Genomic DNA, 18212 nt, shown 5'->3' on the forward strand with positions numbered 1-18212 from the left:
ATATATATATTTTTTTATATATATTTATTAGTAATTGCAAAAAGAACATACAACCAAAAGGGCTATGCCTATAATACATTTAATCTCTTCTATACCATTTCCAAGAGTATACTCCTCTCAATTGCTCCTATTTCACTTCAGACATTCATATATTGATACAGATTTTTCACGGACCTCAGAAACACCCACCTCCAACCGTTATATATTTCATTTTTTTACAACGGGGAGCTTCTCAGGTGTATTTCTCCTCACTGGTCCTTATTCCTTTTATCTATATAAACTTTTTAAAAAACTTTTTTTGAAACTTTTTAAACTTCAGTTGTACTTATCTTTTTAGTTAGTACAGCGGTAGGACCCGACATGTTTCGCATCCGCTTCGTCAGGGATCCATGCAAAACCGCTAACATCCACCCCGCTCTTGCGATTTAAAAAGGAATTGTGTTTTATTATCTTTAGACAAGAGTTATCAAGAAAAGAGGCAGCAGTATTTTCTTGATTTTGGGAATGCGACACCTTAAACAATTAATTTAACTTCAGTTGTGTTTTTTTTTCTTTACAGATCACAGCTTTTTTGGATCTGAATGGCAAAAACGTTGGTGTGCTCTAAGTAAAACTGTTTTCTATTATTATGGAAGTGATAAAGGTAAGTGATACTGCCATTATTAATCACTTTGTGTTGGATCACAGGAGCTTTACCATAGCCCTCTCTCTCCCTCCCTAATACTCCTGTTCTCTCTTTCAGCTACTTGAGTGTCATCCTTGACACATAAAAACATGATGGCAGATAACGTCCAAATGGCCCATCTAGTCTGCCCATCCACACTAACCATTATCTCTTGCTCTCTCTAAGAGATCCAACGTGCCTATCCCAGGCCTTTTTGAATTCAGACAGAGTCTCTGTCTCCACCACCTCTTCTGGGAGACTGTTCCATGCATCAACCACCCTTTCTATAAAAAAGTATTTCCTTAGATTACTCCAGAGCCTCTTAACTTCATCCTATGCCCTCCCATTGCAGTCTCCTTTCAAATGAAAGAGACTCGACTCATTCGCATTTACATTACGTAGGTATTTAAACGTCTCTATCATATCTCTCCTCTGCTGTCTTTCCTCCAAAGTATACAGATTGAGATCTTTAAGTCTGTCCCCATACGCCTTATTACGAAGACCACACACCATTTTAGTAACCTTCCTCTGGACCGACTCCATCCTTTTTATATCTTTTTGAAGGTGCAGCCTCCAGAATTGTACATAATATTCACCAAAGTCTTATCCAGGGGCATCACTATCTTTCCATCATCAAGGGGTCCTTTTATCAAGCTGCGGTAGGGGTTTAACGTGCGTAATACCGCGCCTTAAACTGCCTGCCGCACTAGCCGCTAACGCCTGCATTGAGCAGGCATTAGTTTTTTAGCTGGCCGCGAGGGTTAGCGCATGATGAAATGTCCGACATGCTAACCCCGCTAGCGTGGCTTGATAAAAGGAGCCCCAAGTTTCAGCTATAGTAAAAACAGATTTTTTTTTTTTTTGACTCAAATTGGGGCTACTTTGTAATTTTCTTGATACTCCACAACTTCAGACATTAATTCGTACTCTTGACTATTACACCATGATTTATGCAGGCATAGCTGGACATCTTCTTTAGTACATAATATGTCAGCTAGGCTTCTTTGTAGATCAAAAAAATTTGATCACATCACTCCTCTATTTATTCTGTCTGCATTTGTTCCCTATCCCATTTAGGATTTCCTTTAAAATATTGTGTTTGGCCCACAAAGCCTACTATTTGGGTGCTTCATCTTTCACATCACTTATACACCGGGCCCTGAGATCGATCAATTCCCATCGATTGGTTCTACCTGGCCCTAGGAAGGCTCACCATAAATCCACAAGACATATTGCTTTCTTTTTCATGGCCCCAGAGCTATGGAACAAACTGCCTCCTTTTCTATGCATATATTTAAAAGCTTTGTTAGAAAGCTTTGGAAGGCTGGGTTTAGATCAGTGGTCTCAAACTCAAACCCTTTGCAGGGCCACATTTTGGATTTGTTGGTACTTGGAGGGCCCCAGAAAAAAATAGTTAATGTTTTATTAAAGAAATGACAATTTTGCATGAGGTAAAACTCTTTATAGTTTATAAATCTTTCCTTTTGGCTAAGTCTTAATAATAATATTGTAATTTACAGCTAAAGAGACATATGACCAAGAAACTGTTTTATTTTACTTTTGTGATTATGATAAAACATACCTAGGGCCTCAAAATAGTACCTGGCGGGCCACATGTGGCTCCTGGGCCGCGAGTTTGAGACCACTAGCGTACAACATGAATAACAAAGTACAAGCTGTTTAATGGTTAACATCCTTCAAAGCAGTCTTCCAGGTTGTCTTGTGTGTGTACTGTGAATGAACAATAAAACATATAAAATACATTAAAAATATGTTTGTTTTCACATTTGTTTTCCCTTTGATTGTTTTCTTATATCATCTACTTAGAACTATGCCACCATCATCTGCTTTTGTTTCTATCCTGTGCAAAATGCTGATGAAAAAAAATCTGTAGGGTCAAATTGCCAATTTTGCAACCAGGAGCCATCCGAAGGCTATACTGACTTAATAGCTGGTGAATCAAATTTCTTGAAAAAAGGTACAGGAGAAGGGGTCAGATCCAATGACTTCCAAACACCAATATAAGTGTTGAAAAAAATAAGTGGCAGGTTCCATGTGGAGGTATTTGCACTTACATGTAGAAATGGCAATTTCATGTGTAATGCCATTGATAAAGTAATGCATTTTGGAGGCAGAGAGAAACTATATTTGATTAAGGAGAATGGCCCCCTAGATTAAATAAACACTTTTTGTAAAACTATGCCTGCCTTTGGGCTGGTGTAAATCACAGTTTGAAAATATTTCCCCATACACCTGCATTTCCTTTCTATAATGAAAAGATACATCTAGATTTTAATCATACCCAAGCCACAACCAAACGATGCCCCCTTAAAATCTGTTTGGTATGGATCTGAATGTGTAAATAGCCACTTTCTTAAACCGGTATTTACATGTGTATTTTATATAAGTGAGAATAGGTGTAGAGAAGTCTGAACTGGGGGGTTGTTGCATTTTTAAAGAAATGTTTGCATTTTAGGGTGCTATTTACAAATTGTGTGAAGGTTGTGGTGAATGCAATTAAGGATTTACTGCAGTGTGTGTCATATTGCCCCCTTCCCCAAGGAGAAATAGAGTCTGATTGTTTGCCAGTATTTGACCTACTGTTGAATTTGACAGTAGATATGGATAAAGTGTGTGTTTTGGGTGACTTTAATGTTCCATTTGAGCCGGTGTCTTAGACTTTTTAAAGGAGATACTGTACTATCAGTTTAGTGCTTGGGCAACCTGTTCTTTTGTGCAGGTAGTTGAATCCACAGCGCATTGGGCAGGATATGTGTTAGATTTGGTTTTGTGTCTCACAGCTTGTGGTTAGTATTGTGCCATTCACTGGTGGTTAATCCAGTGGGACGGTCTAATTATACAGTTGTATCATTGGTGTTTAAATTTGATAGGATGGTTCAGCTGGGATTGAAGAGGCCTCAAATAGTACAGGTGCATCCTAATTTTGATGTGAGAGATTTGAAAGCTTTGAAAAGATTTGAAAGCTGATGGCTATTCTGGTACAGAGATGGTAGAGTGTTGGTATTTGAGCTTAGGAGAAGTGTTGGATGAGTTGGCACCTGTATATAATATGGTACTGTGGGGTGGATATAATACATGTTACATGTTGTGAGACAGTGAAGGCATGAACTGTGAAGTTCAGAGTGAGAATGGAGAAAATCGGGTGAGTGAGAAATAAACATATGGACTGAGGACCAAGTCTCCACTTTGCAGTTTTCTTCAATAGATGCAGAGCAAAAATGAGCCACTGAGGCAGCCACGTTGTGGGCTGTCATAGGCTTGTAGCACCAATCCAACCTGAGTATAAGTAAAGGAGAAACAGTCCACTAGCCAAGTGGAGATGGTTCTTTTAGATACAGCAACTGTTAGTTTTTAGGAACAAAGGCAACAAAGAGCTGGGAGGACCCTCTATATGGCGTGAAGGACCATTTTTGATATGATGTCAAAGTCCAAGTTTGGAAGTTGTTTTTTTTTTTTTTTTTAAATATTCTTTATTCATTTTCAAACTTACAATAAGTGTGTCTATATGTGTGTCCAAAAATCAGGTAGAGAAAATGGCCATTTTCAAAACCACAAAACGCCTATCTTGTTTTCTGAAAATGACCATTTCCAGATATGTTCGCCCTCAGTGCATCTATCTTTTTTTTGACCATTTTCAAAAAACAAAACATCCAAATACAAAATGCACAAAACAGGCAGGGGCCAGCATTTTTAGTAGACTGGTCACACAGACATGCCAGCAGAGCAGTGGGGTTCCCTAGGGGCACTGCAGCGAACTTCATATAAGGGATCCCAGGTACTCATTTCACAATGACCCCCTTACATTGTATAGGGAGCCCTCCAAAGCCCACCCAAAACCTACTAGACCAAACTGTCTACCATCCTAATAGCCCTTGTGCCTGCAGGTCTCACCTATATATCTGTATAGACACTTATATTACTTACCAGTACTGTTCCATGAGATCAGGGGCAGGCAAACTATGGCCCATGCACCAAACTTGGCCTATAGGAATTTAAATTCCGGCTTCTACAGTGCCAGTTTTTGTATTCATTCCAGCTTGATGTTGTCCATAGTAGAGAATGACATGGTGACAAAATTCATCACCGTTCCCGTCCCCGTGGATAACCGCAGTAAACCATCTTCATGTCGTTCTTTAAGGAGAGAGGGAAGAATCAGAGTATGAATGGCCACAACCACTGACCCTCAAGCTTTGCTTTGAAGAATGCTGGTAGAAGGACTGAAGTTGAAATAGACACTACAGAATGACAGTCTCTGGTATCCAGAGCAGATATTGTGATGTCATAATGCCTCATTCCACCAGTGCCTAAGAGCCAATCACATCAGTGATGTCACAATGGCTTCATTATCCTTGGCTCCCATAAGAATCAGAGTATGAATGGCCACAACCACTGACCCGCAAGCTTTGCTTTGAAGAATGCTGGTGTAGAAGGACGGAGGCTGAAATAGACACTAGAAAATGACATGGGATTATTTCCTGCGGTTATCCGCGGGGACGGGAACGGTGATGAATTTTGTCACCATGTCATTCTCTAGTCCATAGCATTGCTTCCCTTATCACCGCTGCCATTGCTGAGAGGGAAGCAAAGGCTTTGCCACCATCATCCCTTGAAGCCCTGAATGCCTGCCTTTAATTGCAAGCTAGTAGCTAAACAACACAGGGTGGTCATGACTTCCACATTAACAACAACAGTAAAACTGTGATGGTGGCCTATCCAGGAGGTCACCTACGCAGCTTGTCACAGAGTTCAGAAATAAGAGCTCTTGTCAGCCTATAAGCGCCCTGGTGCACTCTGTCAGGTCCTCTAAATCAGCTCTAGGTGAAAATGTTGCTCTGCCACAAGTAAATTGAGCCCAATGTGAGCCATACATCAAGGGCTCCTTTTATCAAGCCGCGCTAGCGGTTTAACGCGTGTAATACCGCACGTTAAACCGCCGGCCGCGCTAACCACTACCGCCTCCCTTGAGCAGGCAGTAGTTTTTAGGCCAGCGCGGGGGTTAACGCGTGATGAAACGTCGCCCGCGTTAACCCCGCTAGTGCGGCTTGATAAAAGGAGCCCCGAGTATTATTTTTGTTGTTATCATTCTTTTCTTGATTTTATATCCAGTGTTTATAAACCTGGGCTATTACTAAACCCTCATATGTTAAGAAATGCTCAATGAATGTGTTTTGGACTCATAATGTTATATTTCATTTATTTCTGTGAGTTAATATATGAATTGTGAACACTAATTAACATACTTTATTATAGTTTGATGCAGTATACAGTACAGTATTGCACATGAAGATTATAAAGCATTCCATAGATACTTTATATATGTTTCATTAAATTAATATGTTTTGCTAGAAAAAAAATATAGTGGTAGAGAACATCAATAAATAAGATGAAAAGTTGAATTTAGCAGAAAATTAAGGCTTCTCTTTTGTTTTCCATTCATCCTGAATAATGTCAATTTGTCTCCTGTGCAGTAAACTGTATAATCTTTGTAACTGATCTCTCTGTTCTGCTTCCACATGCAAAGTTCAACTCAGAACTCAAATAATGTATTTTTAAGCCCCGCATACAGTTTATATAAGGTTGGAAGAACTTGAAAATAAGCAAAATAAATAAAAGCCTACAAGTCAACAGATGTCTTAGTGAATGTACCATGAAGCTATGATTTTCTTCCCTTCCCCTGCAGTCACCATCCTACTGTAACAAAGTCAAGAAACCACTGGAGGACTAGAACAGATGGTGGGAGAATCTGTAGTCTGCTTGTTGGAATGAAACTGAGTTTGTTATATCTGACTCTATAGGTGTATATATCTATGTGACAGATTTATAATTTAACAATTATGGAAATTAAATACATAGATTCCTTGTAGCTGTTCATATGATTTGATTTATCTTGCTATATCTTGCCTGTATTTCTGTGCTGACAAGCTAATTCAGTGGAAGCACACACAAGGATTTTGTGGCTCTGTGTTGCACCAGAGCTTTCAGGTTGTGTGTGATGGTTTCCTACAAACCAGCAGATCTACAACTGTTCAGTTTATTCTTTTTGTATCGGATATAAATAATGGTTTTCCTGTGCAAATCTACATTTGGGGGCCAGTTCTGTAACTGGGTTCCTGCAATAAGGCTTCTGGAGGTGCAGAGTAGGATCCTATTCTAGAAAAGAATATAAGAATAGCCATACTGGGTCAGACCAATGGTCATAAGTCTAGTATCCTGTTTCCACAGTCGACAATCCAGGCCATAAGTACCTGGCTAAAACCCAAATAGTTGCAACATTCCATGCTGCCAATCTCAGGGAAAGCAGTACCTTCCCTCATGTCTATCTCAGTAGCAGACTATGGACTTTTCCTCAAGAAACTTGTCCAAACCTTTTTAAACCCATTTATATTAACCACTATTATCATATCCTCTGGCAACATGTTCCAGAGCTTAACTATTTTCTGAATGAAAAAAAAAAAAAAAAAAAATTTCCTCCTAATGGTGTCCCCTAGTCTTTGCAATTTTTGATGGAGTAATTCTATACCACTCAGGATTTTCTAGACTTCAGTCTTATCTCTCCTGAACTGTCTCTTTTCCAAAGTGAAGAGCCCTAACCTCTTTAGTATTTCCTCATGAGAGGAGGTCCATTCCCTTTATCATTTTGGGCGCTTTTCTTTGATTACAGGATCCGTGACAACATGGATTCACTATAGGCAGGTCCAGTCAGACAAATTTGATTAATTTCTTTGACTGGGTGACCAGAGAGTTGGACAGGAGGAGAACTCTAGATGTGGTGTATTTAGATTTTAACAAAACCTTGGACTGTGTACCACACAGGCATCTAATAAATAAACCAAATGCCCCCAGTATGGGTCCCAAAGTGATAGACTAGGTGAGGAACTGTTTGAGTGAAAGGCAACAGAGGGCAGTGGTCAATGGAGATCGTTCTGAGGAAAGAGATGTTACCAGTGGTATACCTCAAAGTTCAGTTCTTGGACCTGTTATTTTTAACATTTTTGTAAGCGATTTTGCTTAAGGGTTGTCAGGTAAGATTTGCCTGTTTGCAGATGACAGCAAAATTTGCAATACAGTAGACACCTCCTGATGGTGTAGATTAGTGTTTCTCAACTCAGTCCTGGAGTACCCCCTTGTCAGTCAGGTTTTCAGGATAACCACAATGAATATGCATAAAATTGATTTGCATACACTGCTTCCATTATATTCAAATATTCATTGTGGATATCGTGAAAATCTGACTGGCAAGGGAGTACTCCAGGACCGAGTTAAGAAACACTGGTGTAGATAACATGAGAAAGACCTAGTGAAGCTTGAAGAATGGTCTGAAATTTGACAGCTAAGATTTAATGCTAAAAGGCATGCAAGGTCATGCATTTGGGCTGCAAAAACCTGAGGGAATGGTACAGTTTCGGGGGTGAAGAACTTTTGTGCATGAAAGAGAAGTGGGACTTGGGTATGATAGTATGTGATGACCTTAAGCTGGCCAGATGGGTGAAAAAGACAATGGTCTATAGGCCATTGATGAATTATGGTGGTAGAGGTATTACTTTTCATTTAACCCTCTTATAGACAGGTAAAGGGCTCATGGATTTGGTATTCCGCCTGTCTAAGAAATAACCAAAGAGGTTTACATACATACTAAAAGCTCTATGCAGGTACTTTCTCTGTCCCTAGTGAGCTCACAATCTAATATTTTTGTGCTTATGTACCATCAGGGTGGCTTTCAAAATCTTGTTCATCTTTGGTAGAAATGTGGTGCAAATGGTGGCAACTGTAGAAAAGTAAATTCTGTTTTTTTGAACTGGAACTTTTTATTAATAGTGCCAAATGCAAACATGTGCTACACTTGCATAGTACATACAACCTGGCAACCAAGAATAACAAAAGAAACCATAGCATACCAGAAATCCACAGAAAACTACAGAGTACCAACCTAAACCCTCGTCCCCCCACCCCCAACAAAAACAAGATCAAACAATCAGTAGTCAAAGAATTGGTACGTTGCCCAGGAAACAAAATAAGATAAGTACAAAGTCCACAGCAGCAGAAGCACACAATCACCCAATGCTTTCCCCCCCCTTATAGCCAGAGTGTCTTCCACCTCCAGGTAAGTACCCCAAATGTCAAGAAATTGCAGCCACTTTCGGTTCAAGAGCGCCGAAAGTCTACTGTATACCTGTGACAGACCCCACTCAACTTATCCCTCATCTGTTGTAAAGTCGGCGCCACAGACTGTTTCTAATACTGGGCCACCACCAGACGAGCCGCTACAAAATCGAGAGCAGTTTATCCTGATCAGCATTTAATCCCTCCACCTTCTCCCCCAGTAAAACGATCATAGAATTTCTGCCCACCGTAGCATGTACCAGTTTACCAACATAATGAAATACCTGTACCCAGTAAACATCCTACACTGAACACTCCCACCTCATGTGAAAGAAGGTACCCCTTTCCCCACAACCCCTCCAGCAGAGAGCAGACTCTGAACGGGTAATTTTCTGAAACAGCACAGGAGAAAGATGCAAATGGACCAACAATTTAACAGCATTCTCCACCAACACTGGGGCTAGCACAATATGCTGCAATCGATAGGAGATATCAACCCACTCCTATGCTGTAAAAGAATGATGCAAATCTTCCTCCCATGCTAACATGTACTTTTGGCCAAGATGCCTAATTAAACAACTGATAAAGAGTAGAAATACAGCCCCTTCGGACTGGCTCTTCCAAAAGGTCCTCAAATCGAGAGCGCTGAAAACCATGGAACTGGGATACCCTATTGCGCTGCAAAAAATCTTTAACTTGCAAATAAGGGAAAAGATCCCCCCAACGCCAGCTGAAACTGCTCCCGGAGCTCAGGAAATTCCTTGATCCTATCCCCATCCAGAAATTGCCCATAATAGCATAAACCCAAACTGGCCCACCTCTGAAATATGCCCCCCTCCCTACCCAGATGAAAGTCTAAGGTGTGCAATAAGGGTAAATAGAGAAACCCTCCCCTCTCCCCCATCACCCGAGCTCTAGAATCCTGCCAAATACTCAAAGTTAACTGAGTAAATGGATTAGTGATAGATAAAACCTCCCCCCTCTGTAGCCGAACCCAGGGTAAGTGATGAAGGACCCTAATATCCCTACAAATACAAGAATCCCCTTGCTCGAGCTGAACCCACAATTTAGGAGGCTCCGCATGCTATTTCACCACAGCTCGGAGCTGAGCTGTCTGATAGTAATGTTCCAAATTAGGCATCCCCAAGCCCCCTTCCAATTTACTATGAAACATGATGCCCCTAGCCACTCAGGGTCACTTGCCCCCTCAGATGAACTTGAAGAGTTTTGTATGCCACTTACGAATACAAGCAATGGGAATCTGGATAGGTAGTACTTAGACCAATCGGCCCACAACTGGATCCCTAGGTACCTGATAGGGCCTTTCACCTACCTAAATGGCAATTACTTCTGTATTGCAGCTACCACCCCCGCTGGGACCGAGAGATTCAAGATCTCCATCTTAGTGAGATTAGCCTTAAACCCTGATAAGGCCCCATAAATGCTCATCTGACTCTGAAAGGCTAGCAAAGAAGTTTCTGACCCCTCCATAATATCCAGAATGTCATCCGTGAACAGCGACACTTTATATTAAGAACATAAGAAGTTGCCTCCGCTGAGTCAGACCAGAGGTCCATCCTGCCCAGCGGTCCGCTCTCGCGGCGGCCCATCAGGCCTAATTGCCTGAACAGTGTCCCTGACTAATTTTGTAACTGCCTCTAATCCTCTAATCCTATCCCTATTACCTATCTCTACTCCTATCTGTACCCCTCAATCCCTTTGTCCTCCAGGTATCTGTCCAGACCCTCTCTGAAGCCCTGTAGCGTGCTCCTGCTTATCACATCCTCCGGTAGCGCGTTCCATGTATCCACCACCCTCTGAGTGAAAAAGAACTTCCTGACGTTTGTTCTAAACCTTTCCCCTTTCAATTTCTCTGAGTGCCCCCTTGTACTACTGGTTCCCCGTAATTTGAAAAATCTGTCCCTGCCTACCCTTTCTATGCCCTTCATGATCTTGAAGGTTTCTATCATGTCTCCTCTAAGTCTCCGCTTTTCCAGGGAGAAAAGCCCCAGCTTCTTCAGTCTGTCAGTATATGAGAGGTCTTCCATACCCTTTATTAGCTTAGTTGCTCTTTTCTGGACTCTCTCAAGTACCGCCATGTCCTTCTTGAGGTACGGCGACCAGTACTGGACACCATCATCATCCCCCATATACTCCGCATTGCACAAATTCTCTGAGCCAATGGCTCAATGACCAAGACAAACAAGAGAGGGGAAAGAGAAATATGTAAGTTTCAAGCATTAATTTTGTTCTTTATTACATTATCTTAATTTACATAAACGTTAGAGGCATTACTTTTCATTCAACCCTCGTAATATGTAAATTGATTTGGTTGTACAACAGAAAGATGATATATCAAATACATGATCCTTATCCTTACCCATTACAACATCATGGTGGCTGCTAACACTATTTTACCCCCAGAGGTCATAAAGGTTAATGACTTAAATGGCAATTATTACATTACATTAGTTTCTTTTATTCCACCAATACCTTGCAGTTCTAGACAGATTGCAAAAGGGTGAGATTCTGGTCATATCCAGAAGATTACAGGGAAATTATTGGTTGGAACATTTATAGCCTGGAGATGGAGTGCGGTTATTGGTTGTGTCAGAAGTTTGTCTTGACATATTTCTTGAATAACCTGGTTTTTATTTTCCTCCTCCTGAAGGTATAGTAGGTATAGTTTGGCACTGAGATTAGTAGATTGGAGATGTGGCTGTCTAGTTTGTTGCTTGTGTGGCGAGTAATCCGTCATGTATTTTTTTATGCTAAATTCCTTTGATTGGAGGGTGGATGAGGTTATCTGAGTTTTCCTTGGTCTGGATGAGTTGTTCCGAGTTATGCGCATGTTCAGCTGGGATGGTCCATTACCATGTAGGGTTTTGTAGAACATGCAGGTAGCCATTGTATGTCTTGGTAGGCGGCGGTGATGTGGTTGTACTTCTTCAGTGAGTAGATTAGTCTGAGGGCTGTGTTTTGCACTGCTTGTAGTTGGAATAATAATAATTATTTTATTTTTGTATACCGCCATACCACATAGTTCTAGGCAGTTCACATACAGTAAAGAGGTTATACAATCAGTAAATAAAATACAATTGACTAAAAATCAGTAAATAGAATACAATTGATTAAAAATACGTTAAAATCAAACTAAAATAAACAAACTATAAAAACAATGTACTATATACCAATCGGGATTCTAAAACATCAATTTACAAATTTATCAAACAAATCAGTTTTTAGCAGCTTCCTAAAGGACATACATGAATGAGCCTGAGAAATGATGGTACATAACCATAAGTTCATTTTACCTGCCTGAAAACCGAGTAATTTATCAAAAAATCTTAAAACCTGAAAAAACAGATACAGACCTTAGCATGGTTTCTACTTCATTGCAAATGAGGTGTGCAGCTGCACAATGCTGCCCTCATTGTGAAATCATCAAGGTGCACCTGCAAGGTAGAATGCTACAATTAAAATATGTGTTGGGATTTGAACCCATGACCTCTGGAAGATGAGCACGGGGCTTTTACCTGGTGAGCCACAGCTGCTTCCCTTCAGTCATGGGGGTTCCTACCATGAAAGTTTAGCGATCCTAGCCACGTGAAAATCATAGCTTAGCAGATCCCTAAGCTATCATATCAGACGTGAGGAAGAAAGACATTAGTGAAAGCTTCTGTGACTCAATGGGTAAAAGCCTTGTTTCCATCGTCCAGAGGTCATAGGTTCAAATCCCAGCACATATTTTAATTGTGGCATTCTACCTTACAGGTGCACCATGATGATCTCACAATGAGATCAGCATTGTGCAGCTGCATACCTCCATTTGCAATGAAGTAGAAGCTATGCTAAGTTCTGTTTCTGGTTTTTTTCCAGTTTTTAAGCTTTTGCAAATGAATTATGTATGCAATCTATATTTTTTTTCATGTGCTTTCCTTGCTTTTATTAATGAGCTGATTGGAGCACTGTTTAGTCAGAAAAAAAGGGTAGCTTATTAGCAAGAAACATAAAGCTGTGTTTTTCATGTGCTGTGCTTCAGTTAATGGATCTTTTCCTCTCAATAATAAATAGCATTGTTGATGTGCCCTGTTTATGTGGTGCCTTATTAAATGTATTTTGAGCTTAATAAAGCAAAAATAAAAACCCAGAGAGCTATTTAGCAGATCGCATTAAGGATGTTCAAACTGTACCTAAGTTCCGTCCATAGAAATCAGGTCTATCTGAAGCCCAAACTATGCTCAAAAGTAGACATGGTTTTCATTTGCCTACAATGTAGGCATGAGATGGACAGCCTGGGTCACTCAGCGTTATGAAAATGAATCAAAGGATGCCCATATTGAAGCCTTGCCCAGACCACGCCCATTCCATGCCCAAGCCTATTCTGTTAGGCGTGAGTTTTCCCAATGGGCATCCATGAAATTGTGGAGGCACCTACAAAGTGACGTCCACATCATTTGGACGTCCATGTACCAATTATCGATCATTAAGACCCTTAAATGGCTCATTAACCACTTAGTTTGGATGCCTAAGTCCCACTCAGTGTTAACTGAGACTTAGGTGCCCTTTATAGAATCAGAGCCTCGGTGTATTTATTAGACGTCTGTGTGGAACACTGTCAAAGGCTTTGCTAAAATCTAAATTCCCCACATCTAACACACTCCTTCTACTCAATTCTCTGGTCACCCAGTCATAGAAATTGATCAGATTTGTCTGACAAGACCTACTTCTAGTGAATCCATGTTGCCTCTGGTCCTGTATTCCACCGGATTCCAGAAACTTCACTATTCTCTGTTTTAAAATTGTTTCCATTAATTCGCTTACCACAGAAGTCAGACTTACTGGCCTGTAATTCCCTACTTCTTCCTTACTTCCACTCCTGACTTTAGAGAAGCATTGAAAAGTTCAGTCAGTGGATCCACCAGAACTTCCATAAGTTCCTTTAGCATCCTCGGATGTATACCATCCAGCCACATCACTTTGTCTACATTTAATGTAGCTAGCTCCTCACGAACACAACTTTCTGAAAATTGATCAAGGTCTACCATTCCTCCATTCCTATTTGCATTTGTCTTCTGCAGTCCCACTCTTGGTACTTCAACCATGAACACAGAAAAGAAATATTTGGTAAGCAACTCAGCCTTTTCTTTATCAGCTTCTACATATTCCTCTCCTTCACTTTTGAGTCTCACAATGCCACTTTTGCACTTCTTCCTATTGCTGTCTTCCCATTCGGCAGTGCCTCAAGTTCCCTTCGGGCCGGCTTTTTCTCTGACCCTCCGAGCCCCACTGCTGCAATCGGCAGCAAACTTTGAATCCGGGCCGGCTCCTCCACGGAGCCTCCAGAGAGACCGCCCCCCCGACCCGGGCGTGCGGGCCTGCCCCCCCCCCCCCCCCCCCGACGATCCCAATATCTGGCCGGAGAGAACGGCGTGCCAGATCGGGGCCTGCAGTCGGCAGTGCCTCAAGTTCCCTTCGGGCCGGCTTTTTCTCTGACCCTCCGAGCCCCACTGCTGCAATCGGCAGCAAACTTTGAATACGGGCCGGCTCCTCCACGGAGCCTCCAGAGAGACCGCCCCCCCGACCCGGGCGTGCGAGCCTGCTCCGCCCCCCCCCCCCCCGACGATCCCAATATCTGGCCGGAGAGAACGGCGTGCCAGATCGGGGCCTGCAGTCGGCAGTGCCTCAAGTTCCCTTCGGGCCGGCTTTTTCTCTGACCCTCCGAGCCCCACTGCTGCAATCGGCAGCAAACTTTGAATCCGGGCCGGCTCCTCCACGGAGCCTCCAGAGAGACCGCCCCCCCGACCCGGGCGTGCGAGCCTGCTCCGCCCCCCCCCCCGACGATCCCAATATCTGGCCGGAGAGAACGGCGTGCCAGATCGGGGCCTGCAGTCGGCAGTGCCTCAAGTTCCCTTCGGGCCGGCTTTTTCTCTGACCCTCCGAGCCCCACTGCTGCAATCGGCAGCAAACTTTGAATCCGGGCCGGCTCCTCCACGGAGCCTCCAGAGAGACCGCCCCCCCGACCCGGGCGTGCGAGCCTGCTCCGCCCCCCCCCCCCGACGATCCCAATATCTGGCCGGAGAGAACGGCGTGCCAGATCGGGGCCTGCAGTCGGCAGTGCCTCAAGTTCCCTTCGGGCCGGCTTTTTCTCTGACCCTCCGAGCCCCACTGCTGCAATCGGCAGCAAACTTTGAATCCGGGCCGGCTCCTCCACGGAGCCTCCAGAGAGACCGCCCCCCCGACCCGGGCGTGCGAGCCTGCTCCGCCCCCCCCCCCGACGATCCCAATATCTGGCCGGAGAGAACGGCGTGCCAGATCGGGGCCTGCAGTCGGCAGTGCCTCAAGTTCCCTTCGGGCCGGCTTTTTCTCTGACCCTCCGAGCCCCACTGCTGCAATCGGCAGCAAACTTTGAATCCGGGCCGGCTCCTCCACGGAGCCTCCAGAGAGACCGCCCCCCCGCCCCGGGCGTGCGAGCCTGCCCCGCCCCCCCCCCCCCGACGATCCCAATATCTGGCCGGAGAGAACGGCGTGCCAGATCGGGGCCTGCAGTCGGCAGTGCCTCAAGTTCCCTTCGGGCCGGCTTTTTCTCTGACCCTCCGAGCCCCACTGCTGCAATCGGCAGCAAACTTTGAATCCGGGCCGGCTCCTCCACGGAGCCTCCAGAGAGACCGCCCCCCCGACCCGGGCGTGCGAGCCTGCTCCCCCCCCCCCCCCCCCGACGATCCCAATATCTGGCCGGAGAGAACGGCGTGCCAGATCGGGGCCTGCAGTCGGCAGTGCCTCAAGTTCCCTTCGGGCCGGCTTTTTCTCTGACCCTCCGAGCCCCACTGCTGCAATCGGCAGCAAACTTTGAATCCGGGCCGGCTCCTCCACGGAGCCTCCAGAGAGACCGCCACCCCGACCCGGGCGTGCGAGCCTGCTCCGCCCCCCCCCCCCCGACGATCCCAATATCTGGCCGGAGAGAACGGCGTGCAGCCGTTCGGCGCGCCGGCGAAGGCGCACGGCAAAGGCGCGTGCACCTTTGCACGCACCTTCGCGAAGCACCAGCGCGAAAAGCCCAACTCCAGCACAAACGATAAGTACACCTTACATCTAAAATCCACTTGCACAGACTGCATGTACAATTGTATAATACCTGCCCAGCGTATATATTGCCGACCCAGCATGTACAGCATGATACTGCATGTTTAATAAGAATAATAATAGGTAACCTCAAGTATAACCGCATGTTTAATGATACCATATAATTAATAGGTATAAGAATAGGTTACCGCATGTACAACCATCTATTGCAGGAATAGCCTGCGACCATATGTACAACCTGTTATTACATGACTTGTCTAGTTAATGCATGACCATTTATTGCCTGACCAATTACTGTCTGTTACTGCACGACCTGACATTAATGGCACAACCAGCCCAGCTATTTCACACCATATACTCAACCTGTTAGCACTAGGCCACCTTACAACGATCCTTCTTCCCAGGTATAAGCTTTCTCTATCTTCTTACCGTAAGTTCTCCCATTACCCTACCCTCCCTCCCATTTCTCTTCAGTTCCTTACTTCCAACTCTCTCTGCTGTCTCAACCAGCCTCACTCTACCTCTACCCATTTCCATTACTCGCTGACTGCCACACCCAGTCAGTCAACAGTCTCTACTTCCCCCAACCCAAACCGCTCACCTTTTCACACAACATGGCAATCTGCAATAAACAGCAACTACTCTTATGGATACTATACCTATTATGCTCCAAATGCTGGAGCAATGAAGACAACCCCCCCCAACCCTTGCACACTTACCCCGTCACCTGGCTCAGACCAGTCGAACTAACCATGCACTCCAACCCACCCCAACTCTCACAAAACCAGCCAAAACAATACCCCCATCAAATCACAGTACTAAACACCACCCACAAACACCGCAAACCTCACAGGAATAAGATCAGCAACAGAAACTTAAGAAAGATAACTTACTCGGAAATCCCTACAGCAAACAGTTATGAAAACATTAAGGGATACTATCTAAATACCCGTTCGGTGAGAAACAAAGCACACATAATAAACGATTGGATACTACAAACAAACCCTGATCTCCTGTTTCTGACAGAAACATGGATGACCTCCGACAATGACACTATCATGAAAGAAATCCTACCACAGGGATACAAAATCATTCCTCTATCAAGAAACTGGAAAAAAGGAGGAGGATTAGCGATCATCCTAAAAGACCACTTCCACTACATCAAGACCGACTCCAAATCGTCTGAAAACCTCGAAATACTAACTTGCAAAATCACCAACGCACAGTTAGAAGAATCACTAATTACAACTTTATTCTATATCCCACCCAAAAAAATGGGCAAATGCTAAAGAGGAATTCGCACGAATTCCTTACCCTATCCACCCTAAAAGGATCATACAACCTGCTCCTGGGAGACATAAACGCACATCTAGAGCAACAGACAAAACCAGAAATAAACGAAATCGCCAACTTCCTAATATCACTAGACTTCCCAAACCCAGACACAGAAATAACCCATGAAAAAGGACACAAACTGGACCTAATCACCTTCTCCCACAAAGAAACAATAGATCCCAAAATACAATACTACCCAGGACCCTGGGAAAAATGCATCTGGTCAGACCACTTCATCGGCAAATTCAATCTACACTGGCAAAAACAGAACACACAACAAAAACACAAAAACGTCAACATGAACACAATAACCAGCCGGGGCATTATTAACCCAACAGAATTCTGGTCCCAATATGAAATACACCCCATAACCAACGAAAGTCAGGAGTTCCCTACAAGATGGGAAACTTACAGCAAAGAACTCCTAGACCAAATAGCACCATATAAAACATACAAAAAGAAAAATAGACCACCAAATGAATGGTTTGACTGTGAACTACTAACCACCAAACAGGAACTAAGAAAATTGGAGAGAATCTGGCAAAAAACAAATAATGAGTCAGACAAGACAAACTGGAAACAAAAAATGAATACATACAAAAATCTGATCAAAGAAAAACGCACTAAGCACTATGCAAAAAAAATTGGTACCTCAAAAATAAACAGCAAAGAATTGTTCAAACTAGTAAAAACAATAACCGATACAACACAAATACTGAAAAAGGACAATGAACCCACCCCATCAGCACAAACCCTAGCCAACTTCTTTCAAAATAAAATTGCTGACTTAAGAACAACTCTACCCACTACCATAACAACTGCCCTTCAATACCTCGAACCTCACGACCAAGACACCAGAGTAGACATGATATGGGACCACCTCGAATACCCAAACTGGCATCAGTTCCTAAACCTATTCAACAAGTACACCAAATCTAACTGTCTGCTTGATACATGTCCCCCTAAAATCATGACAGTCGCCCCTCCAGAATTTAAAAAGGAACTATTT

At 43.4% G+C, this 18212-nt stretch overlaps 1 protein-coding gene across 2 annotated transcripts in view; it reads left to right on the plus strand.

Annotated features, from left to right (window-relative positions):
• Positions 1-18212, plus strand: part of SKAP2 (src kinase associated phosphoprotein 2) — a 441565-nt gene that overhangs the window by 222323 nt on the left and 201030 nt on the right. For both annotated transcript variants that reach the window (XM_033930787.1, XM_033930788.1), the window contains exon 6: positions 560-643. In XM_033930787.1, the coding sequence (XP_033786678.1) occupies positions 560-643 (84 nt within the window). The remainder of the gene's footprint in view (positions 1-559; positions 644-18212) is intronic.

The sequence above is a fragment of the Geotrypetes seraphini genome, chromosome 2 (genome assembly GCF_902459505.1).
Source record: "Geotrypetes seraphini chromosome 2, aGeoSer1.1, whole genome shotgun sequence".
In the NCBI taxonomy this organism is placed as follows: Eukaryota; Metazoa; Chordata; class Amphibia; order Gymnophiona; family Dermophiidae; genus Geotrypetes; species Geotrypetes seraphini.